The 20,910-nt window shown below is 37.5% G+C and overlaps 1 protein-coding gene across 2 annotated transcripts in view; it reads right to left on the reverse strand.

Annotated features, from left to right (window-relative positions):
• The window catches only part of NALCN (sodium leak channel, non-selective), a 215,651-nt gene that overhangs the window by 17,401 nt on the left and 177,340 nt on the right, over window positions 1–20,910 (reverse strand). For both annotated transcript variants that reach the window (XM_062514911.1, XM_062514910.1), the window contains 12 exons: window positions 14,601–14,702; window positions 14,092–14,161; window positions 12,782–12,873; window positions 12,504–12,626; window positions 9,939–9,995; window positions 9,420–9,540; window positions 9,187–9,318; window positions 7,313–7,480; window positions 6,058–6,162; window positions 5,230–5,336; window positions 3,188–3,308; window positions 3,001–3,099 (listed from right to left, as the gene is read on the reverse strand). In XM_062514911.1, coding sequence (XP_062370895.1) covers window positions 3,001–3,099; window positions 3,188–3,308; window positions 5,230–5,336; window positions 6,058–6,162; window positions 7,313–7,480; window positions 9,187–9,318; window positions 9,420–9,540; window positions 9,939–9,995; window positions 12,504–12,626; window positions 12,782–12,873; window positions 14,092–14,161; window positions 14,601–14,702 — 1,297 coding nt within the window. The remainder of the gene's footprint in view (window positions 1–3,000; window positions 3,100–3,187; window positions 3,309–5,229; window positions 5,337–6,057; window positions 6,163–7,312; window positions 7,481–9,186; window positions 9,319–9,419; window positions 9,541–9,938; window positions 9,996–12,503; window positions 12,627–12,781; window positions 12,874–14,091; window positions 14,162–14,600; window positions 14,703–20,910) is intronic.

Consider the following 20,910-nt stretch of genomic DNA (forward strand, 5'->3'; position numbering starts at 1 on the left):
ATAAAATAATAATATGCTATGAATCTACAAGAGCTCTCCACAGAGGAAGCACAAAGAGAGATGAAGACACACCTTTAGGGTAGATGGTGGTAGCTAGTAATGTGTATAAATGTTCATATAACATAGCAAACTTCAAACAGAATTCAATGTTATCTAAAATGACCTTGAAAACAAAATGAGTTCCCTGTCGTGTTAGAGAACTGTAAAATCTCACAGAAGGATTCTAGAGTTACAAAAGCAAAGGAGACCTTTTCAAGGTAAATGTCAAAAGGCTGTCTCACAGACACTTGGCTCCTGTCCCTGTCAGAAAGGAGCCGCACTGAGCTGGGTGAGGGCTGGCATGATCTTTGCCCTTACCTGGGCATTGTCCGCTGTAGATGCTGGAACCGTGGCTGGCTGTGCTACTGATAAGGTCAGGATTTCTCCCTCTTAGTGAACATAATCTTTTTAAGGAGCCATGTCCCTAGATGGTGCCCTGGGAAGAGGTGCTTTCCAACACAATGCAGACAAAGTGACAGATGTAAAGATGCTGACTACTCCTGTTAGGCCCAAAAGGCACCATTTAGAAACACTTAGATTAAAAGGCAACATTCACCCTCTGAAGGAGAGTGTCTGGTTTATATTCTTGGAGAGCCTTCACTGCAAACAAAAGTCAGAAGACACAAGGTAGCAAAAAAGTGGACTTTTGTAAAATCCATTGGTGCCAAATTGCCTTGTTGCTCAGAAACTGCCAGCTCCATAAGCAGGATCATCATAAGGGAACCACTGAGCAGAGCACTGCGAGCAGGTCTAGGGCAGGAGGAGTGATGCTTGCATTTGGACTTCAGCTCAAAGTGCCAGCTAATATTTGAGTCATTCACATCTTCACTGCTGACTGAACTCCTGGCACCTGGGAGCTGTGACAAGTGATAGCTGCTATTGCCTTGTCACTGGGACAACCAAGGACAGAGCCCAGAGCTTGATGTGGTATTTCCCAGTCCAATGATTCCACATTTGCAGTTACAACAACTCGTATGAAAAACTATAGCATATCTGAAATGTTCATACTCTTTTTATTTTTTAGAATATTGTTCTCATGTAAAATAGTTGGTCCAGTAATTTTCCTACTCTGATCCTCATCAACAACTCCTGTAACTGTTCAAACCATATATCAGCCATGAATTTTCTAAAGAAAATATTTACTTTAAGCACTAACACATTGGTCAAGTAACTAGTGTTAAGAAAATGTGACTGAACCTTACACTGTGCATTGTTTTGCCCTCTACTTTCTGGCTAATTGCCAGCCATCTCTACCTATTTTCTTTTAGTTTCTGGACATTTCTTCACTCTCCTTGAATATTAATTGGGCTGAAACTCTTGCTCACTTAAATAACATTAATCTTTTCAACTCAAATCTAAAAAAAATTTGTTTTCTCTGTAGTAAACACATAAAAAGTAACAAATAACTCAAGAAAAAAGAAAGAAAGAAAAACAAATATTATATGCCACTGCAGGTTACTAAGAAACAACTAAAGAAGCTGAACCAGAAGTTATAAAAGATTTATACTTTAAGTATCATGTGAATTCTATAGAAATATTCGCTGATGTACCTGTTCAGGGTAGTTTACAGGGAACTGTTACTAGTGAGCAATGACAAAAAGCATAAAGCTCTTTGCATTCATCCATGTATTGAAAAATTTGAAGGAAAAGTTATATTGGACAGCTAAAGAAAAAGTGACAAAAGCATCTATAAAAGTCCAGTGGAGTTCTCATACTGTAGAAATTTCAGCTTTTTTAATTCACAGTCAAAATTTAGTGAATAAGAAAAGAAATTATTAGCACATTGCTCCTTGTTCTCTAGAACAGATATAGTTTAACAGGAATGACTGCACTTCATCTTGCCAAAATTACACCAATGTTATGCAAACATAAAAATACCTTCAGAAAGTAGAGGTTTAGGCTATTTATTTGGCTCACAGTCTGCTTGACCCCACTTCATGATGCCTTGCTTGCCCACATTAATGCAGAGTAGCGTGCTGCTTGGCTCCCTTCCAGAAGGAGTCAAGGGGTTTCCCTGATGGTCAAACGCAGTGGTTGTGTTTGCTACTGGGCTTGGGTCAGGGCCATAGCCAGCATCCAGCTCCAGCACAAGCACACTGGGCTGTGACACATCTCCACGCTCCACAGCCTGTAATCATCCTTTCCCTTCAGAGCCACGAGAGGTGAAAAATGTCTTATCTCATTATTCTTGTGACTTTTAACTGAAAGATGAAAAAAAATAATAATGATTTTGTCTTGATGCCTCAGAGGCACCACAAGAGGCTCAGAAAAAACCCTCAGATTAAATGCTGTGCAGTGTGGGTGCAGCAGTCCCATCCAGAGGATTCTACCTTTTAATAAGTGTGGACATGAGCTGTTCTGAAACAATTCTCCTGAGGGCAGGTTTTTCTACTTTTCAGGGTAATCCAAAAAGCCCATGTGAACTAGCCTAGAAAACTAGCTACCCTTTTAGTTGAGTGGTGGACAGTTATTTTTACAATGTACTCTGTGGTTTGTAAGGGGAAAACCACACAGCTTTACTTTGGATCTCAAATACTGCAATGGCAGGGTTCTAAAGAGACCCCTTAGTTGCAACACAGGCAAGCATAACACATCTTTTTATCTGCCACCACATGTATACCTACATGAAACTGAGCAGCATCTGTAAATACATAGTCCTTTATGTTCAATCTGCATCCAGCAGCACACACACCTACACTAGAAATAAACTCTAAGAGCTCTGATAGAGTGAGTGATGGACTGCTGCCAGCACAGGCTTCACTTTTCTAGCAAGTATGGATCAGGTGTACCTGAAGCTGTATTTGCAGTTTTGCAAAATATAAGATTTTTAAGCCAGTACTAAAGGCAGCCTTACCAGGTAACATAGGCAGCGTAATATCAGCTTCACTTTCAGGTTTCTCACAGAGCCAGTTCTACACTCATTAAACCCTCTCATGCAGAATAAATCACCTTACTTAGTACCTTGTTTTCATTAAAGTTAGCGATGACAACTCCAACAAAAAGGGTCAGTCCAATCATGCAGCCAAGGAATACAAAAACATGGATGTAGATTCCATGGATCTGAATAGACAAAAATAAGATCAATAGTTAAAACCCCCCCACATAGTTACTTGTTGTAGAATTCAAAGAATCTGATGTGTTTCCTTACCGGCCCAACACGATGAATGATAACATCTCTGACTTCCACCCAGCCTTTTAATGACAGAACTTCAAACAGTGCCAGCATTGCATTGCCCACATTGTCAAAATTAAAATTCCGAGGATTTGCCCTGAAATGCAGTTCACATATAGGTGTAACCAGCAGTAAAGTTGTTCTACTTGTTACCTTGATTCTTCATAGTCTAACATTTATATAATTTGCAAAGTTGGGGGGAAAGCCTCTTAAACATATCAAAGTTCCATATCAGGAATAAGAAAACAGCAGCAACAGCAATAAATATGTAAACATAATTTTTTAGATCCCTATGTATGCTTTATTTTCTTACTCAGAATCTGACTCACAGCACTAAAGCTTATAACATGTTCAAGGCCAGGCTGGATGGGGCTTTGAGCAACCTGGTGTAGTGCAAGATGTCTCTGCTCATGGCAGGGGGAGGGTGTTGAAACTAGAGACTCTTTAAAAGATTCCTTCCAACCCAGACCATTCTATGACTCTATGTTGCTGCATTTTAAAGCTTTTGCCAATGAAATAAGAAAAATACATGATTTTTGGAAAAAATTGATCTGATGGCATTGGCCAGATTCTGAAATAAATTTACCTGCAGGAAATAATTCTCTAACCCACATAAAAGATTTGGACTCCATGGTCAGTGAGATTGTTTAGAAAATACTGTTCCCTACTCCATTATCATGAAGAACTGATAGCATAAAGCAAAAGTTACTAAGAGTTGCTTTCCAATACCATTTGCTCTGACCTTTTTTATCAGCTGAGATTCAAGAGAAAGCTTCCATCTGAACACTGAAAGTGCTCTCTTTGGGCTAGGTTAGCACCTTGCTTGGTCTCTACAATCCAAGCCAGATAATCCAAGAAGCCCAATGACTTTTCAACAGTTTATAAGGTAAATAGTTGTGTACCAGAAGAGTTATTAAGTGTTTGGTGCTTCTTGAATCCAACCATTCAGTGGAAAGAGAGCTTTCAGATGTAGATAGTTCTTATTAATGCAGTCCTTATACTGACATCTGGCTCTTGAAAATCTGGCCTGACAGCCAACAGTGGTATAAATGTCTTTGAGGTAAAACATTTTTCTGCAAAAACAAAACATTCCCCAAAGTTTACAGTTATGCTGATGAAGACAGTTTTTGCTTATTTCTGGATCAAGCTGAACAGGATTGAATTTGCTTACTCGATGAAGAATTTCTCTGAAGCATACAGAAACAAAGAGTTCTGCAGATGTCAGAGTTTCACTGACTATTCAAATCACAGCATACTATTTCATTAGTGTAGGGTGGCTCTGAATCTACCACTGCTGGTACATTCTTTATCCACACACATGGCCAATTAAAATAATTGTGGCTGTTAAGCTGATTTTGCAAAATGCCAACCAAGTGAAAAATCTAAACAATTAAAAAGAGTGAGTTTTGCCTGTTCAGGTATTGGGAAACATTAAATGGACTTTATTAGAACACTAATAAAAAACATATATTAGCTTTTAAATAAGTTTTATTGCACTTCTGCACCAGATAGACCACAAGGATTCCCTGCACTGGAAAAAGAAAGAACATGGTAGCTGGCATGGCTGATGGCCATAAAAGAGAAAGTCTGTTTTTAGACACCATATGATTGTTTTTATGGGTAGCTGTAGGCAGGTTGATTTCCATTTCTTTTCCTTTGCATCTTTTCCTATTTATTCTTAGGTTCTATTATTACTTTATAGCTCTCAGGTTACCTTCATAATAGTACTAAAGAATAACTAAGTGACGGCACTTTTCAAGAAAATAACTCCCACCGTAATAATACCCAAATCAAATCTAATTCCTATACAGGTTCAGTACCTAGAGGATTTTTTCCTTCCTTTCTGGTTTATGAAGTGGAGGTTAAGTCTGGAAAAATTCATGTATCTGGCTTTTTGCTAAGTATGCCAGAATTTTTACTCGTAGTATCATTTGAATTACAATCACATTTGAGCCATTTTTTTTCTACACCAACAGTTGCATTTTTGAAGAAATATGGGCCAAAGTATAGCAACTCACCAGACTCGTGGCACCCAAAATCCAGGCTTTTTCTCTCCAGGTCTTAACTTTAAATTGAGATTTTTGGAAACACTTACATTTATTCTGAAGATGCCATGACAATCTTCCTATAGTGAAATAAACCACAGCCTGAGATTAAACAGAAGTCTGAGAGAGATGCCAACATGCCATCATAAACAGTACATATGTTATGATGGGAAAGCAATATACACAGAAATGAAAGGTTATTTATAAGTCTATGATTAATAGTAATGGACCTTTACCCAAATGAAAAATGCATCTTAGTAAGTGTTCCACATACCCTTTTCCTTTAGTAAAACAGTACTTTTCAATTTGCAAGACTATGTAGCCTTTCACCTCTTTCCTAAAAATAAGTGCTCTCTTCAGGTCTCGATGATATTTCTCCAAATGGAGTAAGAAACACAGATAACATTCTTCATGTAACCCTCATGGTATCCCCAGTATTTGGACCTCTAGCAGTCTAACCTGTTTTTCAATTGTGGATGTAGGAATGCAAAAGTTTTATTTTCCATGGTTAATTCCATGTGCCATCCAGTCCTTTGCAGAGAGCATGGCTTTCATTTGACCACCTTTTTTTTATAACAGTCCCTAATATTTGGACGTATTTTACTTTTTATATGGAAACCCATCCTTGCCCTCATTTGCTGACCTCTTAATCACCTTTCCCTCCATCATCCTGCTTCTGAACAAGAAAGTGCACAAGATCTCTGTTTCTCATACAACAGCTCTGATTGCCCCTCTTGCTTTCCCCAGCAGGCAAAAATGGCACAACATATCATTATTTTGAAGAAGAAAAGCAGTTCTTACCCTAGAGATGATGTGAGGGTCATTGCATTTAGCCAGTTTTCCAGCAAACAGCTGCACTCCAAAGCTTGCGAAAACAAGCATTAATGTCAGCAAAAGAATGGAAACCTGTAAAGATGAAGTTGGGCTTGTCAAACTCTTCTTCTGCAGACTTGAAAAAGAGGGTCATTGCCCTTGGTGAACTGCTGGGAGGATCATTTTGTGTATAAACCCGGAAATATGGCTTTTGTGACAGACATGTTTCTTCAGGTTCTGGTCCAGTTACCAGGTGCTGTGTTACATCAGTCTGATTTTTAACATAGGATCTAAGAACTGCAGATAAGGATAAAAGCTTTCTCGCACTTAGTGTACCACCTTGCTAAATTCTGTATGCATAGGAATTGCCACTGACTTTAAAGAAATTGCTTGAGTACTTGCATATATGCTGCTTCTGTTTTGCTGATTCAGGCTAATTAATCTGATTAAGCCATTGCTAGGTATTTAATTTCAGGATATCTCCAATAAAGATAAGCATGAGAAATTTAATATGTAAATATCTCTAATATAATATAGTATTTATGAAATGCCAACATGATTTGTACTTTTTGTCCTTGCTGTATTACTGTGTGCAAATATTTTGTAGCTTAGCATTTTATAACAACCTGACCTAATAAAGCCTTCTGTTAAGGAATAAGATGGCTGTTGCTTGGGCTGACCAGTATAACATGGGGTCCCAAGACAACAGATTATGTCTGATCAAGCAATCTGAGACTCCATTGTTGTTCTTACTACTGTAAGCATGTCTATGATCATAATAGTAACAACAATGACATAAGAATGAGATCCAGATCTGTGATGAACAGCTGCATTGCTTTTGGCTGCCTCTCAAAAAGCTTGAAGGTAGAGACCTGCAGCTCAGAAACCTGGTTTACTTTTGTTCTTGCAGAGCTGCCATACACTACTTCTCATCTTCCTTGACCAACCAGAACTGTGAAAAAGGGGTAGATTTTTTTCAGTAGTCCTCCTATGTAATTGTGACAAAAAGTATGCTAAACAAGTAATATAATTTCTAAAAGAATTATTATAACATCTTTACTCAGTATGAGTTAGTTGTATTCTAATTTTTAGCCTGTTGTGAGGTGATACCACACCTGCAGTGATACCATAATGAAAAGTAAATAGACAATGATGGTGAGAAGAATAGAAAACATGAATTATATATCAAAAGGTTATCTTATTACTCCTTCATACATTTTCACATATAATAATTGGCACATACCAAAAAAATTTCCTTAAAGCCACTAAACAGCTCTCGCACCACTTTCCTCATCTGAGGGACCAGTTTGAAAATTCGAAGGGGTCGGAGGCAGCGGAGCACCATCAAGAGCTGAGCTCCGGATTTGGCAGGGACGTTCTGAGGCATCCAGCACAGGAATATCAAACTCACCTGGAGGTGACAGGACAGGAAGAGGCAAAGAAAGGTCAGGCTTACAATGCCTTACTTGGCATAGACACAGCACAGAAGGTCAATGAACACTTCTCTACCTTAATATTAAAAGAACAGATTAAGGCAAAAGAGCAACTAATTTAGAAAAAGGGCTTAGATCTCTTATGTCCTGGCTTATTGTCCTAAATAATGGGCATCAGCTTGTCTTTGTCTCCCTCTTTGACTCAAAATCTACTTTCTATGCTTAATTAGATGAAATAGGTTCAAAAGGAGAAATCAATTTGGCTGATTCAAAACTGAGACAAAAACTATATTCTTGGAGTAGGCAGCATTATTTCTCTCCCTCCTTCTCATTTCAGAGATTCTACTCTGAAACTGAGAAATCCTCACCTGGAAAGTCTTTTAACGGTTTTCCTGACAGTTTTTCCTACCATTTTGTTACAGGCAAAAGTTGTTTCATCACCATGCAGTTTCATTACACAAATGTTATGTTTTTGGAAGTGTTTTTAAACAGCATAGTTGTGTTGTGTAGACTGAACAATCTTTGACAAATGATTATTGATTTAATGTCTCTTAAGTGCTCCTTACTTTTTAAAAGCCGATGTTATCATAGGGGGACAGAGGTGAGAATACTACAAAGAAGCAAGTGCACAAGTAATGGAGGAGCAAGATGATATCAACCAATTATTTAAAACTTGATATAATTTGTTGCAAAAAAAAAGCAGTGATAAAAAGCAGCCACCCCACCAAAATAAACAGATTCGACAGTCCTTCTGATTTTCTTCCAGTCTTTTAAGATCACCACAGTCACATTTGGAATATTCAAACTACAACACCAAAATTTTTCCTTCAGACAAGCAGAGGGATTCAGAGAGATTTCAGTAAACTAAAGCACATAGGAATTATGCATACTACAGTAGCAGTTTTGTACAAGTATGCATATTTTTATTTATGCTAACAGTAAAATCTTTGATACAAATTGATCATGACAAATTTTATGCAGCACATCTGCCTGGTGGATTAATCTCTGAAAGATTTAATCTAAATCCATCAAAGCCATTTTTCTCACTAATTTCTTCAGTTAGAAAATATTTTGTACTCTATTATACTGAGCACTGGTTTTGACACATTCTGTGGTGCTTACTGTCATATGTGAAGGGGAAATGGACACTCTCCTCTTGTATTTTAATGGAATGCAAGAAATTTCCCAGAAACTGTTGAGAACTGTTAAGAAACATTTTTTCTTGAGAGCCACTACTGATAGATATGGGATATAGGTTTCTTTGTTTTCTTTTATAGCAACATCAGCAACAAAGATGTGCCCTCTGTCAAATGGTAAAGGCCTTTGAAACTCCTTCAACAAAGCAGGAATATGGTTGAGAGAAGAAGAAGCAATTAATATCGATGGAACAGGTAAAATTAAGATTCTCTTGCTTAAAAATGCTGAAACAAGGTCAGAATTATCGAGTTTACTCTGAAGGAAAATCAGATCTGATGCTTAAAAATGTAACAACAAATGAAGAATTAAAAGGGGCCATAAAATGACCCCACAGTAAATTGCCAGGTGTTCATCACATTCATTCATCATTACCACATTTACATCAGGGTACAGGGCCAAACTTTTTCACACTACTAAACATTTATATAACCAAATATATGAGAATTAAGAATGCCACAAAAAACCTTCCATAAATATAAAAACTTACAAGATATATAAATATGTCCATAACTCCTCCAAAGTCCCTAATGACAGCTGTTGGTGTAAAGAACAAGCCATCTGCCATAATCTTCAGATTAAGCTCAATGCTCATGAATATTACAAAAACATATTCAGCAATCTGAAAACAAAAGCAGAGTACAACCATAATTTAGGAATAGGAAGTGGGGAAAAGCAAGGTGACTATGATTCAATAATTGTAAAGTGATTCAGTGGCAGTACCTGGAGTGTTGGAGCATGCATAACTCTTCTGAAAGGGGATTCAAACATCATGGAAATGCAGGAGCATATTGTAACGATGATCATGACCCAGTCCAGGTAAGTAACCAAACCCAGCAAGTCACTGTGGAGGATACATAAGGAAATGCCATTACAGAAATGCCCTTAGCTCTGTGTACTTGCTTTGTGCCTACACTACAATTAAGTGCTTTCCTATGAAAAATAAATTGAGCCAAGAAGTGCCAAAGATTTCAGTATTTCAGAAATGTGTAGTAAAACTAGAGAAGTTGCATGCAGATGAAGAAGGAAAGTCTAATTAAAAAACTCTCTTCCTGTTCATCCTTCTCAACAAATAACTCCATGGTAAGAAAAACACTTCAAAAAAAAAAAAAAGAAAAAAGAAAAAAAAAAAAAAGACATACACATGTGCATGCACATTTACACACATCCATGCACGAGTGTGCATACACACTTATACTCCAGGCTTATGAGACCAAGCAAAGTTACTTTTGCAGCGCTTACTAAAGCTGATGGTATTTGGTATTTTTCACAGCTCCAGTAACAGGATCTGTTTTAGAACTATAAAAAGAAGAAAAGATACAGTAATTTACATTTTATTTTAGTCAGCATTGTAATTATACCATGCATCCATCAACTCAAAGTAATTTCTATCCAAAATCAAGGCTCCATTTTATCCTGTCTTTATTTTAAATGTCTGTATAAGTTCCATTTATATGGAGTTCTATGTAATTTCAGTCATATTATCAACACAGCTAGGATCACTTTAACTCTTCATACCTATAATTCCTCTAAGATTCTTTGAACTGACAGGTTTTTGGGCCTTGATTTTGTAAACAAGGACTTAATCTTGTAATTTTCTTGGGAATAAGGGGGATAACCTGCTACTGAATTTTAGGTATCAAAATGCTCTTTACAATTCAAAACTTCTTGGATCATGACTGGATGAGGCTCTGAGCAACCAGGCCTAGTGAAAGGTGTCCCTGTCTAAGGCAGATGGGTTGGAACTAGATGATTCTTAAGGCTCCTTGCAACTCAAACCACTATAATTCTATGATCATATGATATCCTCAGTTAACATAAACACACACACACACACAAACACACGCGCGCACACACACACACACACACACACCCTTCCGCAAGCTCTATGTCTTTTATTAGTTGTATTAGTACTTTAATATTTTCCTGAATAATATTTTTAGATTCTCTGTATCTGAATTTTCCCATGTAATTGCTGTGCTCCACCTGCCATATCCAAACACCCACTAGGCAGTCAAAGAGTGAGAACCACTGTGTAAGTAATATGCACATATCTAGGTGACATGAGTTAAGTTCCTGCTGCAGAAATTATTTATCAATTTCGTACAAAGCAGAATGACTGCTGTGGGAGAGGCTACAAGAACACTTTCCAAGAAGCCTCCCTGACCCACTGGTTATAGGCACTTTTACTTATCTTCCGACTCCCGCAGGAAATCATGCCAAGACAGGATCTGCACTGATATATCCTATATTTCATTGGAGGGCTCTAGGCATTGGGATGTGAAATTGCCATTACTTCCTTGCTGAGCTTAAAGTGAAAAATGGACTGAACAGATTTGAGGAATTGCCACCAGATACATTTCATGGTTATGAATTACAGGAATGCACAAGACACAAGAAGAACCAGAAACATCTTCCACAGGCCAGGTTCATCCACTCACACAAGTAAGCACACAGAACATACTGGATTAGGTTACTTCTCACTGAATCCACTGACTTTTGCTTCTTAAACTCATGCCTCTCCCTACCTTGCACATACCAGCATTCCTCAGCTTTTTTTATTAGAAAAATATTTTTTTATTAGGAAAAAAATTGTATCCTATCAGTTTGAAAAAGATATCAAGAATATCTTACTTGGTAAGCTAGATGGGACAACAAATAAAGCAGGGAGGATTTAAGTAAATAAATATAAAAAAAGATGACCATTTAAGAAAATCAGTGTATTATTATTATAATTGCAAACATTTTATTTAAACTGTTTTAGTATAAATATCCTGTTACCACTGGGCACTTAGAAATGCTAAGAGGCACAGACAAATACATGCTAAGTGGATTTGACTGACTGTGTGTTTCGTTTTTCTGTTTTAATTTGCAACTGCTTCATGGACCAATGCACCACAATCAAGTTAGTAGTTGCATAGAAAAGTAGGGACACAGCTCAAGGACATGTCTCTACAAATGTGGCAGAAGCTTAAATGTAGGTATTGTTAAAACTGAGTATCTGACCATCCTGTCATGTTAATTAGAAGTAATTTGTTGAAGGGCACAGAAAAAAATCAATGGTAAAACAGCTGCTGAAACCAGTTGTTCTAAGTGCCAAGCCTATGGTCTTGACCTACCTTCTGTCTTACACTGCTCTGTGCAAGGTGACACGTATTAACCTTTTAAAATCAGGGTGCCAGCAAGAGACAGAGGTTTAAAAGAAGAGTTGTGAGATGTTTTTACAGAAAGCTGCTTGTACATGCATCTCTGTCTGCCACACTCACGTATACCTACAGCTTAGTTGCTGAGTCTTTCTGGTTTTCATTCAGTTTCAGCTTTTCTCCTTTTATCTCCCACAGCTGAACACCTTCCACGCCCATCCTGGGTGCCTTGTTATAGGCTACAGAGTATTTGGGTGAGCATAGGTGCAATTTATTTCTCTTCCCCTTTTTCTGTTCTACAAGTAAGTGCTGGTGTATAAAACCTTCCTGACTTATGATGAGAACTAAGAGGGGAATAGCAAGCTGATTCCCAAGCATCTAGAAGTGGGAAACATTAGCTTTTCCTGTGAGCTCATGCCTGCAGTTTCCCCAAGGTCTTGTCCATCTCAGCATCACAGACTGCTCGAACATGTCTGCCCTAACACAGCATTTTGTTGCTTCCTTTCCTCCAGCAGCAAGACTGCACCACAGACACCTGCCTGCCAGCTAGTGTGGTGACCGCACTATATGCAGTTTTCCTTGTAAAAGGGAAGTTAGAGCTTGATTTCTGAGGACATGGAGGTAAGCACCCTTTGGAACCAATGCTGATATGAAATAAACTTACGCATTAAAGCGAGCCCGTACCACCACTCGGCAGAAGTTCCTGAATCTGTGCTCACGACCAACTATGAAAAGGGGTTTATCGAAATACGGGTGATTCTCTCTCAGCTCCTCCTCCTGAACTTTCCTTTTGAAAAAAACGTAAATTATTAAGTGTTACACATTATCCCTGGCAAAAATATCCCTTACACTTTGTTCTTTTTTTCATGTTGACTCTTAATACTTCATACAGAGAATATTTAATACAGAAAATGTGCACTCAGACTTTTGATTTTTAAATACCTTTTCATTTCAGCTTGTTCCTTTTTTTCTTGGATCATCTTTATCTCACTGTCTTCTCTCTGTGCATTTCTGTATCTCACTGTGTTGGAGTGCTAGAAGCAAAATGATTCCTTTTAATCGAGGTCTAAGGGTTGTTATTTTTTAATCTTTCAAGATGAAAGCAAGATATGGTATTTTATATAGAAATATTCAAATGAAAGATCTTTATTTCTAAATGTACTGCACATCAACTCAGTCAAGCATATTGCACAGTATTTTCTATCTACAGTATAAGGCTCCTTATTTTCATCAAGGTTAATTTCAGTTCTAATTTCATGCTTGAGGCTCCATCCAATCTAACTTTTAACTTTAAAAACAGAGATCCTGTAAGACTAGCTAACCTCTTTGAACTGGAATGAATACAATCAAACTTACTAAGGGCAAAGACTGGGAAAGAAAAGGCTTTAGACACCATTTCAGCTTCTCAAGCCTGCTGCATGGTTGCCATACTGTGGGGTATGCAGATCATATAGGTAGTGACTGCTGAGTGCCGGGATGAGGGAGAGGGAGGAAGGGAAGGATGGAGGCAGGATGCTGTCTGAGCTCATGCAGTGGAGGGAACAATCAGCATTATTATTCTGAGTTATGTGAGTCTTTGAAGTACTCCTGGTGGGGTAATGCCAACACTAAGGTAATGTTATCCTTACTGTTAGACACTAGCAAAGCCACATCTGCCTTAGTTGCCTTTAATGGCTGAAATAGTTTGGAAATGGGGTGACTAATACTGCATCTTGAAATTTCATTGCCACAGAGATCCACAAAATATCATATGAATTTGCAGAAATGAAAATGCACTTAACTGCATGAAATTACATGACAGTGAAATCCATGATTACTATCCTCCCTTTTAGTCTTTGTCCCTTTGTCTGACAGTTCTGCTGCTTGGAAAATATTACTAAACTTCCATCAGAAATTTTGAAGTTATGTTTTGCCAGCCTGAGTGATTTGTATAATTCCAGAGTAAAGCTTTTTAAGGTGCCCTGGGTAGCAACTGTTGTGGTCCTCATGCAGTGTCTACAGATTCAGTGAAAGTATCTCAGCAAGTGTTCCAGGACCAGTTAGTCTATCAGTGAAATAACCATGTCAATTATTTTGAGGATAATTCCAATGCAGTTACAGCATTTGTCTTATGAATTCCTTTCAAGATTACAAAAGACAAATTGCAAGCAAGTTCATAAATAGAATAAGTCTTACACAAGCATTTATTTAATACTACATATTCTAATTTCTTATATTCTCAAACCAAAACCAGCATTTCTATGAGGACTTACATCTTGAGTCAATGTTTCAAGAGATTTTCCTCTGCTGATTCGTTGGCTGTTGGAACCATGTCTCAGTGACCTGAAACAAATCATAATCAATTTAACAATACATCTCAAGATGAAATTTTGACCTTTATAAGATGACCATTATAAAGCATTTCTCTCCAGACACCCAATACCTCAAATTCTTATCATTTTTCTCTTGCTAACATCAGAAGCTTATGTGCTTTTCAATTGTTTTCAATCTGGTCTAACATAAGCCAATTTCTGTCCTTCTGATCTTTAAATTGATAGCTTTATAGTCGGCAAAGGAAATGACATTTGAAATAAAAAGGCATTTTTTCCATTTATAAAGTACAATGAATTTCATTATGGTTACAATGAAGAATGTAGAATTCAGTTCTTTGTACAAGTAAGTAGTTTTGTCTTTTCGCATGTTAGGGATTGCTCAAATTTAATTTCTTTTGTCACCTTTATTTTCCAAATATTTTAAAACCATCCCTTCTGTCCATTTTTACCTGCGTTCTTGTCGTATATGATGCTGGACACTAAGTATTGACCGTTCCTTGGCTGGCTGCCCCTCAAATGATCCACTCAGCATGCGCTGTCTAGTGCAGGCCCTATGAAGAAATGTAAAGATGACACAGAGTTTTCAGTATGAATGATCATTCCAGAGGTAGCACATTCAGAGAAATCAGCTTGGCTTTGTGGGGAACAAGTACTTCAAGAACAATAGTGAATAACAATAGTGAATAACAATACCAGAGCAATGGACTTGCCATGAAAATATTTCCAAAGCAATGGAGCCCCACTCTGCAACACAACGGGCCATCCAATGATCCTCCTCCATGCCTTAGCAAGGACCATTTGTGACTTTTTTTCAGCTTGCTGTAGAATATTTGGTCCCTCAAGACTTCACTAAGTGTGAAAGGGGTCAAGCAACACACTAAACATCAGTAAAACCAGTTTCTCAGCTATAAAGAAGGGAGTAGAACAAGTACAACAGCAATTGTAGTGCCTTTCAGGTCTATACATACACACTTAGGACCTAGAACATAACTTGGAGTTTTCAAAACAACTGGAATCCTATCCAGTATGAAATGAAAAGCTGCGCATTGCTGACATGCTGTAATATGAAATGTCTTCTCTCTGGGAATGCAGTCAACTTGCAGCATTTGATTGTGTGGGTTTTCTCACTTGTTTGCTCATGGTTCATGTTGTTTTTTGCTTAATAATGGCAAAAAAATTGCACATTTTGGCAGAAATGAGTATTTGGCCAGTAAGTGTGCCACAGGCAAACCAAGCATGGGTATCTTCATCTTGATAGCTACAATGAAATTGATTTGCTTAAGAAAAAGAGAGGTTTCTACTAAAAGAGCTCACACAGATCCCTCTGATGGCTGAGAAATGGAATTTCAACATTGGAAACTTTTAACTTTTCAGAATGGTTTATTTTAAAACTTACACTGTGCACTCCTTATTCCTCATTTTGTGTTATGAGACCGTTTACAGAAACACAAGACTCAGCTGGTAATATTCCACACTTTTTATTGAACTGAATCTTCATTTTTTTCCCCAGAAAAGCTGAAAAAAATCTATACACCCTTTGTGTAACCACTCTATTTGCCAGTCTGTAAGACTTAGACAAATGCCTTGACAACATGGGATGATCATGCTTGATGGCAAAAGGTGTCCATGGCATGCTCTTTCCCCACTGTGTCATTATTTTTCACTCTTCTTCACTTTTTATCCTTCTTCTGGATTTAAACATATAAATGATACAAGTAGGAATCCAAAGTGATATCTGGAACAAAAATGAGAAGCTTAGAATGCTTGTCAGTGCCACCACTGCCAATCAGATTAGCATGCTAGAAAAATACATTGTGCTACACTTGTTATAGAAAACATTAGGTTACACTATACTGAACTAAAGCATCAGGACATATGAGAAAATTACTGCATACCTTATAAAACACAGACACTTAGACAAATCATTAACATTTTAATACCAAAGGATTTTAAGGATTATGTTGTGGAGGATGATACCACATAACACTGTCAGAAAACAACGAAAATATTTGAATACCTTCGCAATTTTTGATTGAATAAGAGGAAAAAAAAGAAAATAATAATTTCCTAAAAATAGATCCTATCTCATTCCATTAAAATGACAATTCACTTTTTCCCAGCAGAGAGAATGAAAAGTTCTGGGGTCTGACTTCTCCATAGAGGTTTCTTGGTGTGACAAAAAGGGTACCTTATCTCTTTTTTCCCTTGTAGATATAAATTATAATGCTCTGCTTCTAATAAGTAAAAGTTATTTTGACGTCAAAATGTAACTTGCACATAAATTTTTCGTGCTCTTGTACACAGCAACTTGAATGCCAAGTTACATAAACACTTAAGTCTTCATAATAAAAGACAGCTTTAAAGCTTAAGCAATAAATTCCTTACCTGAATAATGAACAAGGTGGAATATTTAATTGTTAATAATATTGTGAAATAGCCATATATTATGGGCATACTATGGCAGAAGGGACACGCAGAAAGACTTAGAACTGTTTATGATCTCTAATTTAGATTGCTAAAACTGTATTTAGCATTTACATCCATTGCCTCATTTTCAATACCACTGGAAGCCTGGCAGCTCTTGTGAAGTCAACAGAGAAATAACATAATAACAGTTGTTTAGCACAGAGATCAGAAATTTTATCAAGTAATTGCAAATAAACATTTTTGTATATCCGGAGAAAAAGAAGTGCTGAAAGGGCCTTGTCTGCTTTTGACAGCCTCTCTCCTGGCATTCTCCACTTAACAGGAACTAGTACCTTGGGAATTAATCTTCCTTGTATGAACTCTTAGTAAAAGCCATACTTAGTTATCTTTTTGACTCAGAATCTGTACATTTTTCAGCTGCTTAGACACCTAGAGCTCTTTGGAGACATTTTTAAAAGGTGGGAGGTGCCATTAATTTTTCAGAATTGCAGAGTTGCCAGTTTTAAAGTCTGCAGTAGGGTTTGTGTTCTCATTGTAGACACACACATGTTTCCTCTCAGTGTCTGCCTGTGAGCCACATGTCCAGCCTTTTAGTCAGCTCATGGCCAATGGAGGTGTAGGACCCAATTAAATTGGCTGAACATAGGTGGCCAGCAGCACTTGCCATGCCTTGGAGTATTTTGCTTTGCTTCCAGCTGCTGCTCCAGCAGGGTACAATACCCCTAGAAATCGGTATATTACCTGCCATCTTTCAGGGGATGTTTTGGACATCCTCTGACATCTCACACATTACTGTATGTCCATATGTGAACAACTGCATTGAATGTTTGATCCATTAATTTAATTAATGATGTTTGGAAGGTATTAAAGTAACCATAAAGTGGTCATCTAAAGACAAAGCAGTCAGCTAAAGATCTCTCAGGGTTCTATTATCCTTATTGATTAGACCTCTGTCAACTAGATGGTAGAGTTCATCCCTTAGCTCACAGGCAGATTTGGCTACCTGGAGAGGAATTCCACACCAGGCACAATCAACATCCCACAGTGTTAAAAATTCAGTCCTATGTGGTTTGAAAACTGGAGTTTTAAAAAAACACGTTTCTTGCCTTCATACATTTTTATGTAACTGTAGCTGGTCAGAATCTTTTTACCTTTCCTTAAAAAACAGAGGCAAAATCACCCTTTTTAGCTAAAATTGCCCTTTTCATCTTCCCATACCTCCTTTCTGAAATATTAGGTTTATTTCCACTTGTGCAGGAATAATGAAGGTATGAAACAAAGGAGAAGAGACAAGAAATATGTCAAGCTTCTGGACTTTGTACTCACTTTGCAGAACTCTGAACACAGTTCAGCAGCTGCAAACCACATGCTCCAAATTTACCTTGAAAAGTGCAAATGTAACAAAATATCCTGAAAGTGAAAATTAAATTTCTTAGGTAACCAGAAAGTCATATGAAGATCACACAGAACAAGACAATACTAGGATATAATTTAGTTTGTACCACCTAGTTTGCATTACCTGCAACCAATTAGGAGGTCCACATTTTTGAAGTCCTTCAAACTATTTCATGCTTTGGAATTCCTGAAAAATAAGTCGTGAACAGAGTGTTCAAGTAACGTTCTTCGGCCAAATATAAAATGTTAAAGGTTTTGATGAATAATTCAAAATACTATACCTTTCATGAATATTCTGAGGTCTCTTGCAGAGGGTAAGCATGTGGCTCATGTTTGGATTTTTTAGTCAGGCATCCTTTCCACAACAAGTGTTCACCCATCTTGCATTCCAGTATAACATCGCTTTGGGTTTTTTTCTGTATTTTAATGAGTATTTTTGTAGTATTTGTAGCAACTGCAAATATTGCTATGTACTTTTGTTGTTCTCCTTGAAATGTGCTCGCACTTAAGCCTTAGTAGTGTGGTGCACTTCAGTGCAGTTATCAGCATCATTCACCACTCTTTCCACTCTCTAGGACTCTCTATCCTTACTAAATCTTTCTATGCTCTCATTATAACTCCCTGTAACTTGGAATATATGGTAAAACGTGACAGCCTAAGATTCATGGGGAATCCATCTGAGAGGTGTTGTAGCGATTCTTTCTTTCGTTTGTAAATTTAATTTAGTAAGGGACTTTTTGAGTATCAAGCAAAATGCACATTTTCACCACATCTACACTACCTTTTTTTTTTTGGTGGGAAAAATATATTCCTTTTTTAAAGACATCTGAATCTCTCTGGTGAAATAAAATGGATTATTAATGCAACTTGGATAAGTCAGGTTGTTTTCTTTTTCATGTGTTTTCTTGTTTCCTTCCTTATGTCTCTAAAGCAAAAAACCATAGTCACTTATTTTCTTTAGTGGCTGCTCAGGCAGTTGAGCTGTGGTAGGAGACCTTCTTTCCTTTAGCAATTTTTATTGTGATTATCATTCTTGCCTTGCTGTTTTAGCTTCTCTTCTCACAGATGTTTATATAATACCAATTTTTATTGGACTGAAGAAGAATCAATAAAAGCAATGCAGGAGAAGAAACCTCAAGTGTCTACCCAGTCTACCACCTCTCTCAAAATGGGATCAATTCCATACCTGCAGTGTTGGAGATTCCATAGCCCAAAACCTCTGCTTCACAGCTGCGCTTTGCAGTAATCCATAACATGGTGTTCATTTGGCACAAACCCCATGAAACAGATTAACTTCTTTCCAATGGATATGTGCGTTTCATTATTTATTTTTGTTTGTGTTTGCATCAGGCAGGTGAAGTCCAGATGCTGTACACTTGTAGAGATTTAGGAAAGTGGTGACTAAGTCTGGATTTTGCACAGGATGACAACAATCATCAACAGAACTTACCTTGAACATTTGTTCTGAGAAATGCATGGGGTCAAACCCTCAAAATTATGAAGAAAGAAATCATACTCTTAAGAGAGAAAAAATAAAATATATGCCAATAAATTTGTTGCAAGTCAGAACCAAAAAGTCAGTTATTTAACAAAGGCAAATTTCTAATACAGGATACCAAAGGTATATCTTCTAGGATCACAGAATCATAGAATCCTTTAGGTTGGGAAAGATGTCTAGTCATTCCTTGTACTAGTGTACAGGGAGATTTTATTTAGAGATAAACTTTACAGCTTTCCTAGAAATCACTGTATTTTTCAGAAATACTTGTATGAACAAAGTCTGAATTATCTTCTAGCATATTAACAAACTAAAATAGGATACTTAATTCAAGCAATTATTTCCCCCTCTTTCCCTTCCCCCACAGCGTTCTCAGTTTCAAACAAAAGATAAATGCAGTTAGTTGTTTATGAAACTGAGTGCTCCACTTAAGCATGAGTTATGTTACTCCCTCAGGACCAGGAAACATATGAGACAAATCTTATCTAGAACAGTGAAAATCCTATTGCACACCCCTAGCATCAGTTTATGATTTGACTACAGCATCAGCTCTAATGAAAAGTAAATAAAAAGCCGCCCATTTGAAAAAAACAAAAGTTTCCCAAAATGTCACAATATATATTTTATATATATATTGTAGAGTCTCTTTCCCTGGAGATATTCAAAAGGTGGCTGGATGTGGCTCTGGGCAACTTGTTCTGGGTGGTCCTGCTTGAGCAGGAAGGTTGGACCAGATGACCTCCAGAGGCCCCTTCCAATCTCAACCATTCTCTGATCCTGTGATGCACAGTTTAATGCACACCAGAATCAGGTTTTGCACTACTGACACTTTTGATTATATTTTGGGCTATATGAGATTACTTTTAATTTGCTCATTTCCCCCACCATTCGGTGCTGTTTACAACTCATCCTCAGCACTGGAGATAATTGATTTATACACAACCATTTTGGCTGGACCTGCTCTACTTTCTCTACTTCAGAAAGCCAGTGGGACTAATAAAGGACTAGACCTAATTTTTAGGTAATGACCGAGCTAGGAATGAGGGTCAGAACCACAGGCACAAAACTTGCCTTTAAGAGGAAAAGCGGTGCTTGCAGCAACACAGAGTGAGAGAAAAGTGTGAAGCACTGAAGATATGCAGGAGAAAGTAAATTTGCTAGAAGCGGTTATTGCTGCTGAGGGAAATGCATTCTAATTTTAGAAAGGAATGGAGATGTTTTCAATTCAGAGGCACTATTAAGATGGATCTTATTTTGAAAAAGTTGTTCTAAATGTCTCTAACTCACTTGTACCTCATTTCATTTTTCAAGGTTGAAGTCCCCACCTCAAAATGGATTTATGTGAAGAGTTAAGGCCTTTGTACTCTGCCACTGGCAATGGTGATGCAAAGCACTGATCAAAGTACCAGGACCGTAGTTGCTAGCTACATCCTTGACTT

The sequence above is a fragment of the Cinclus cinclus genome, chromosome 2 (assembly GCF_963662255.1).
Source record: "Cinclus cinclus chromosome 2, bCinCin1.1, whole genome shotgun sequence".
Classification (NCBI taxonomy): domain Eukaryota; kingdom Metazoa; phylum Chordata; class Aves; order Passeriformes; family Cinclidae; genus Cinclus; species Cinclus cinclus.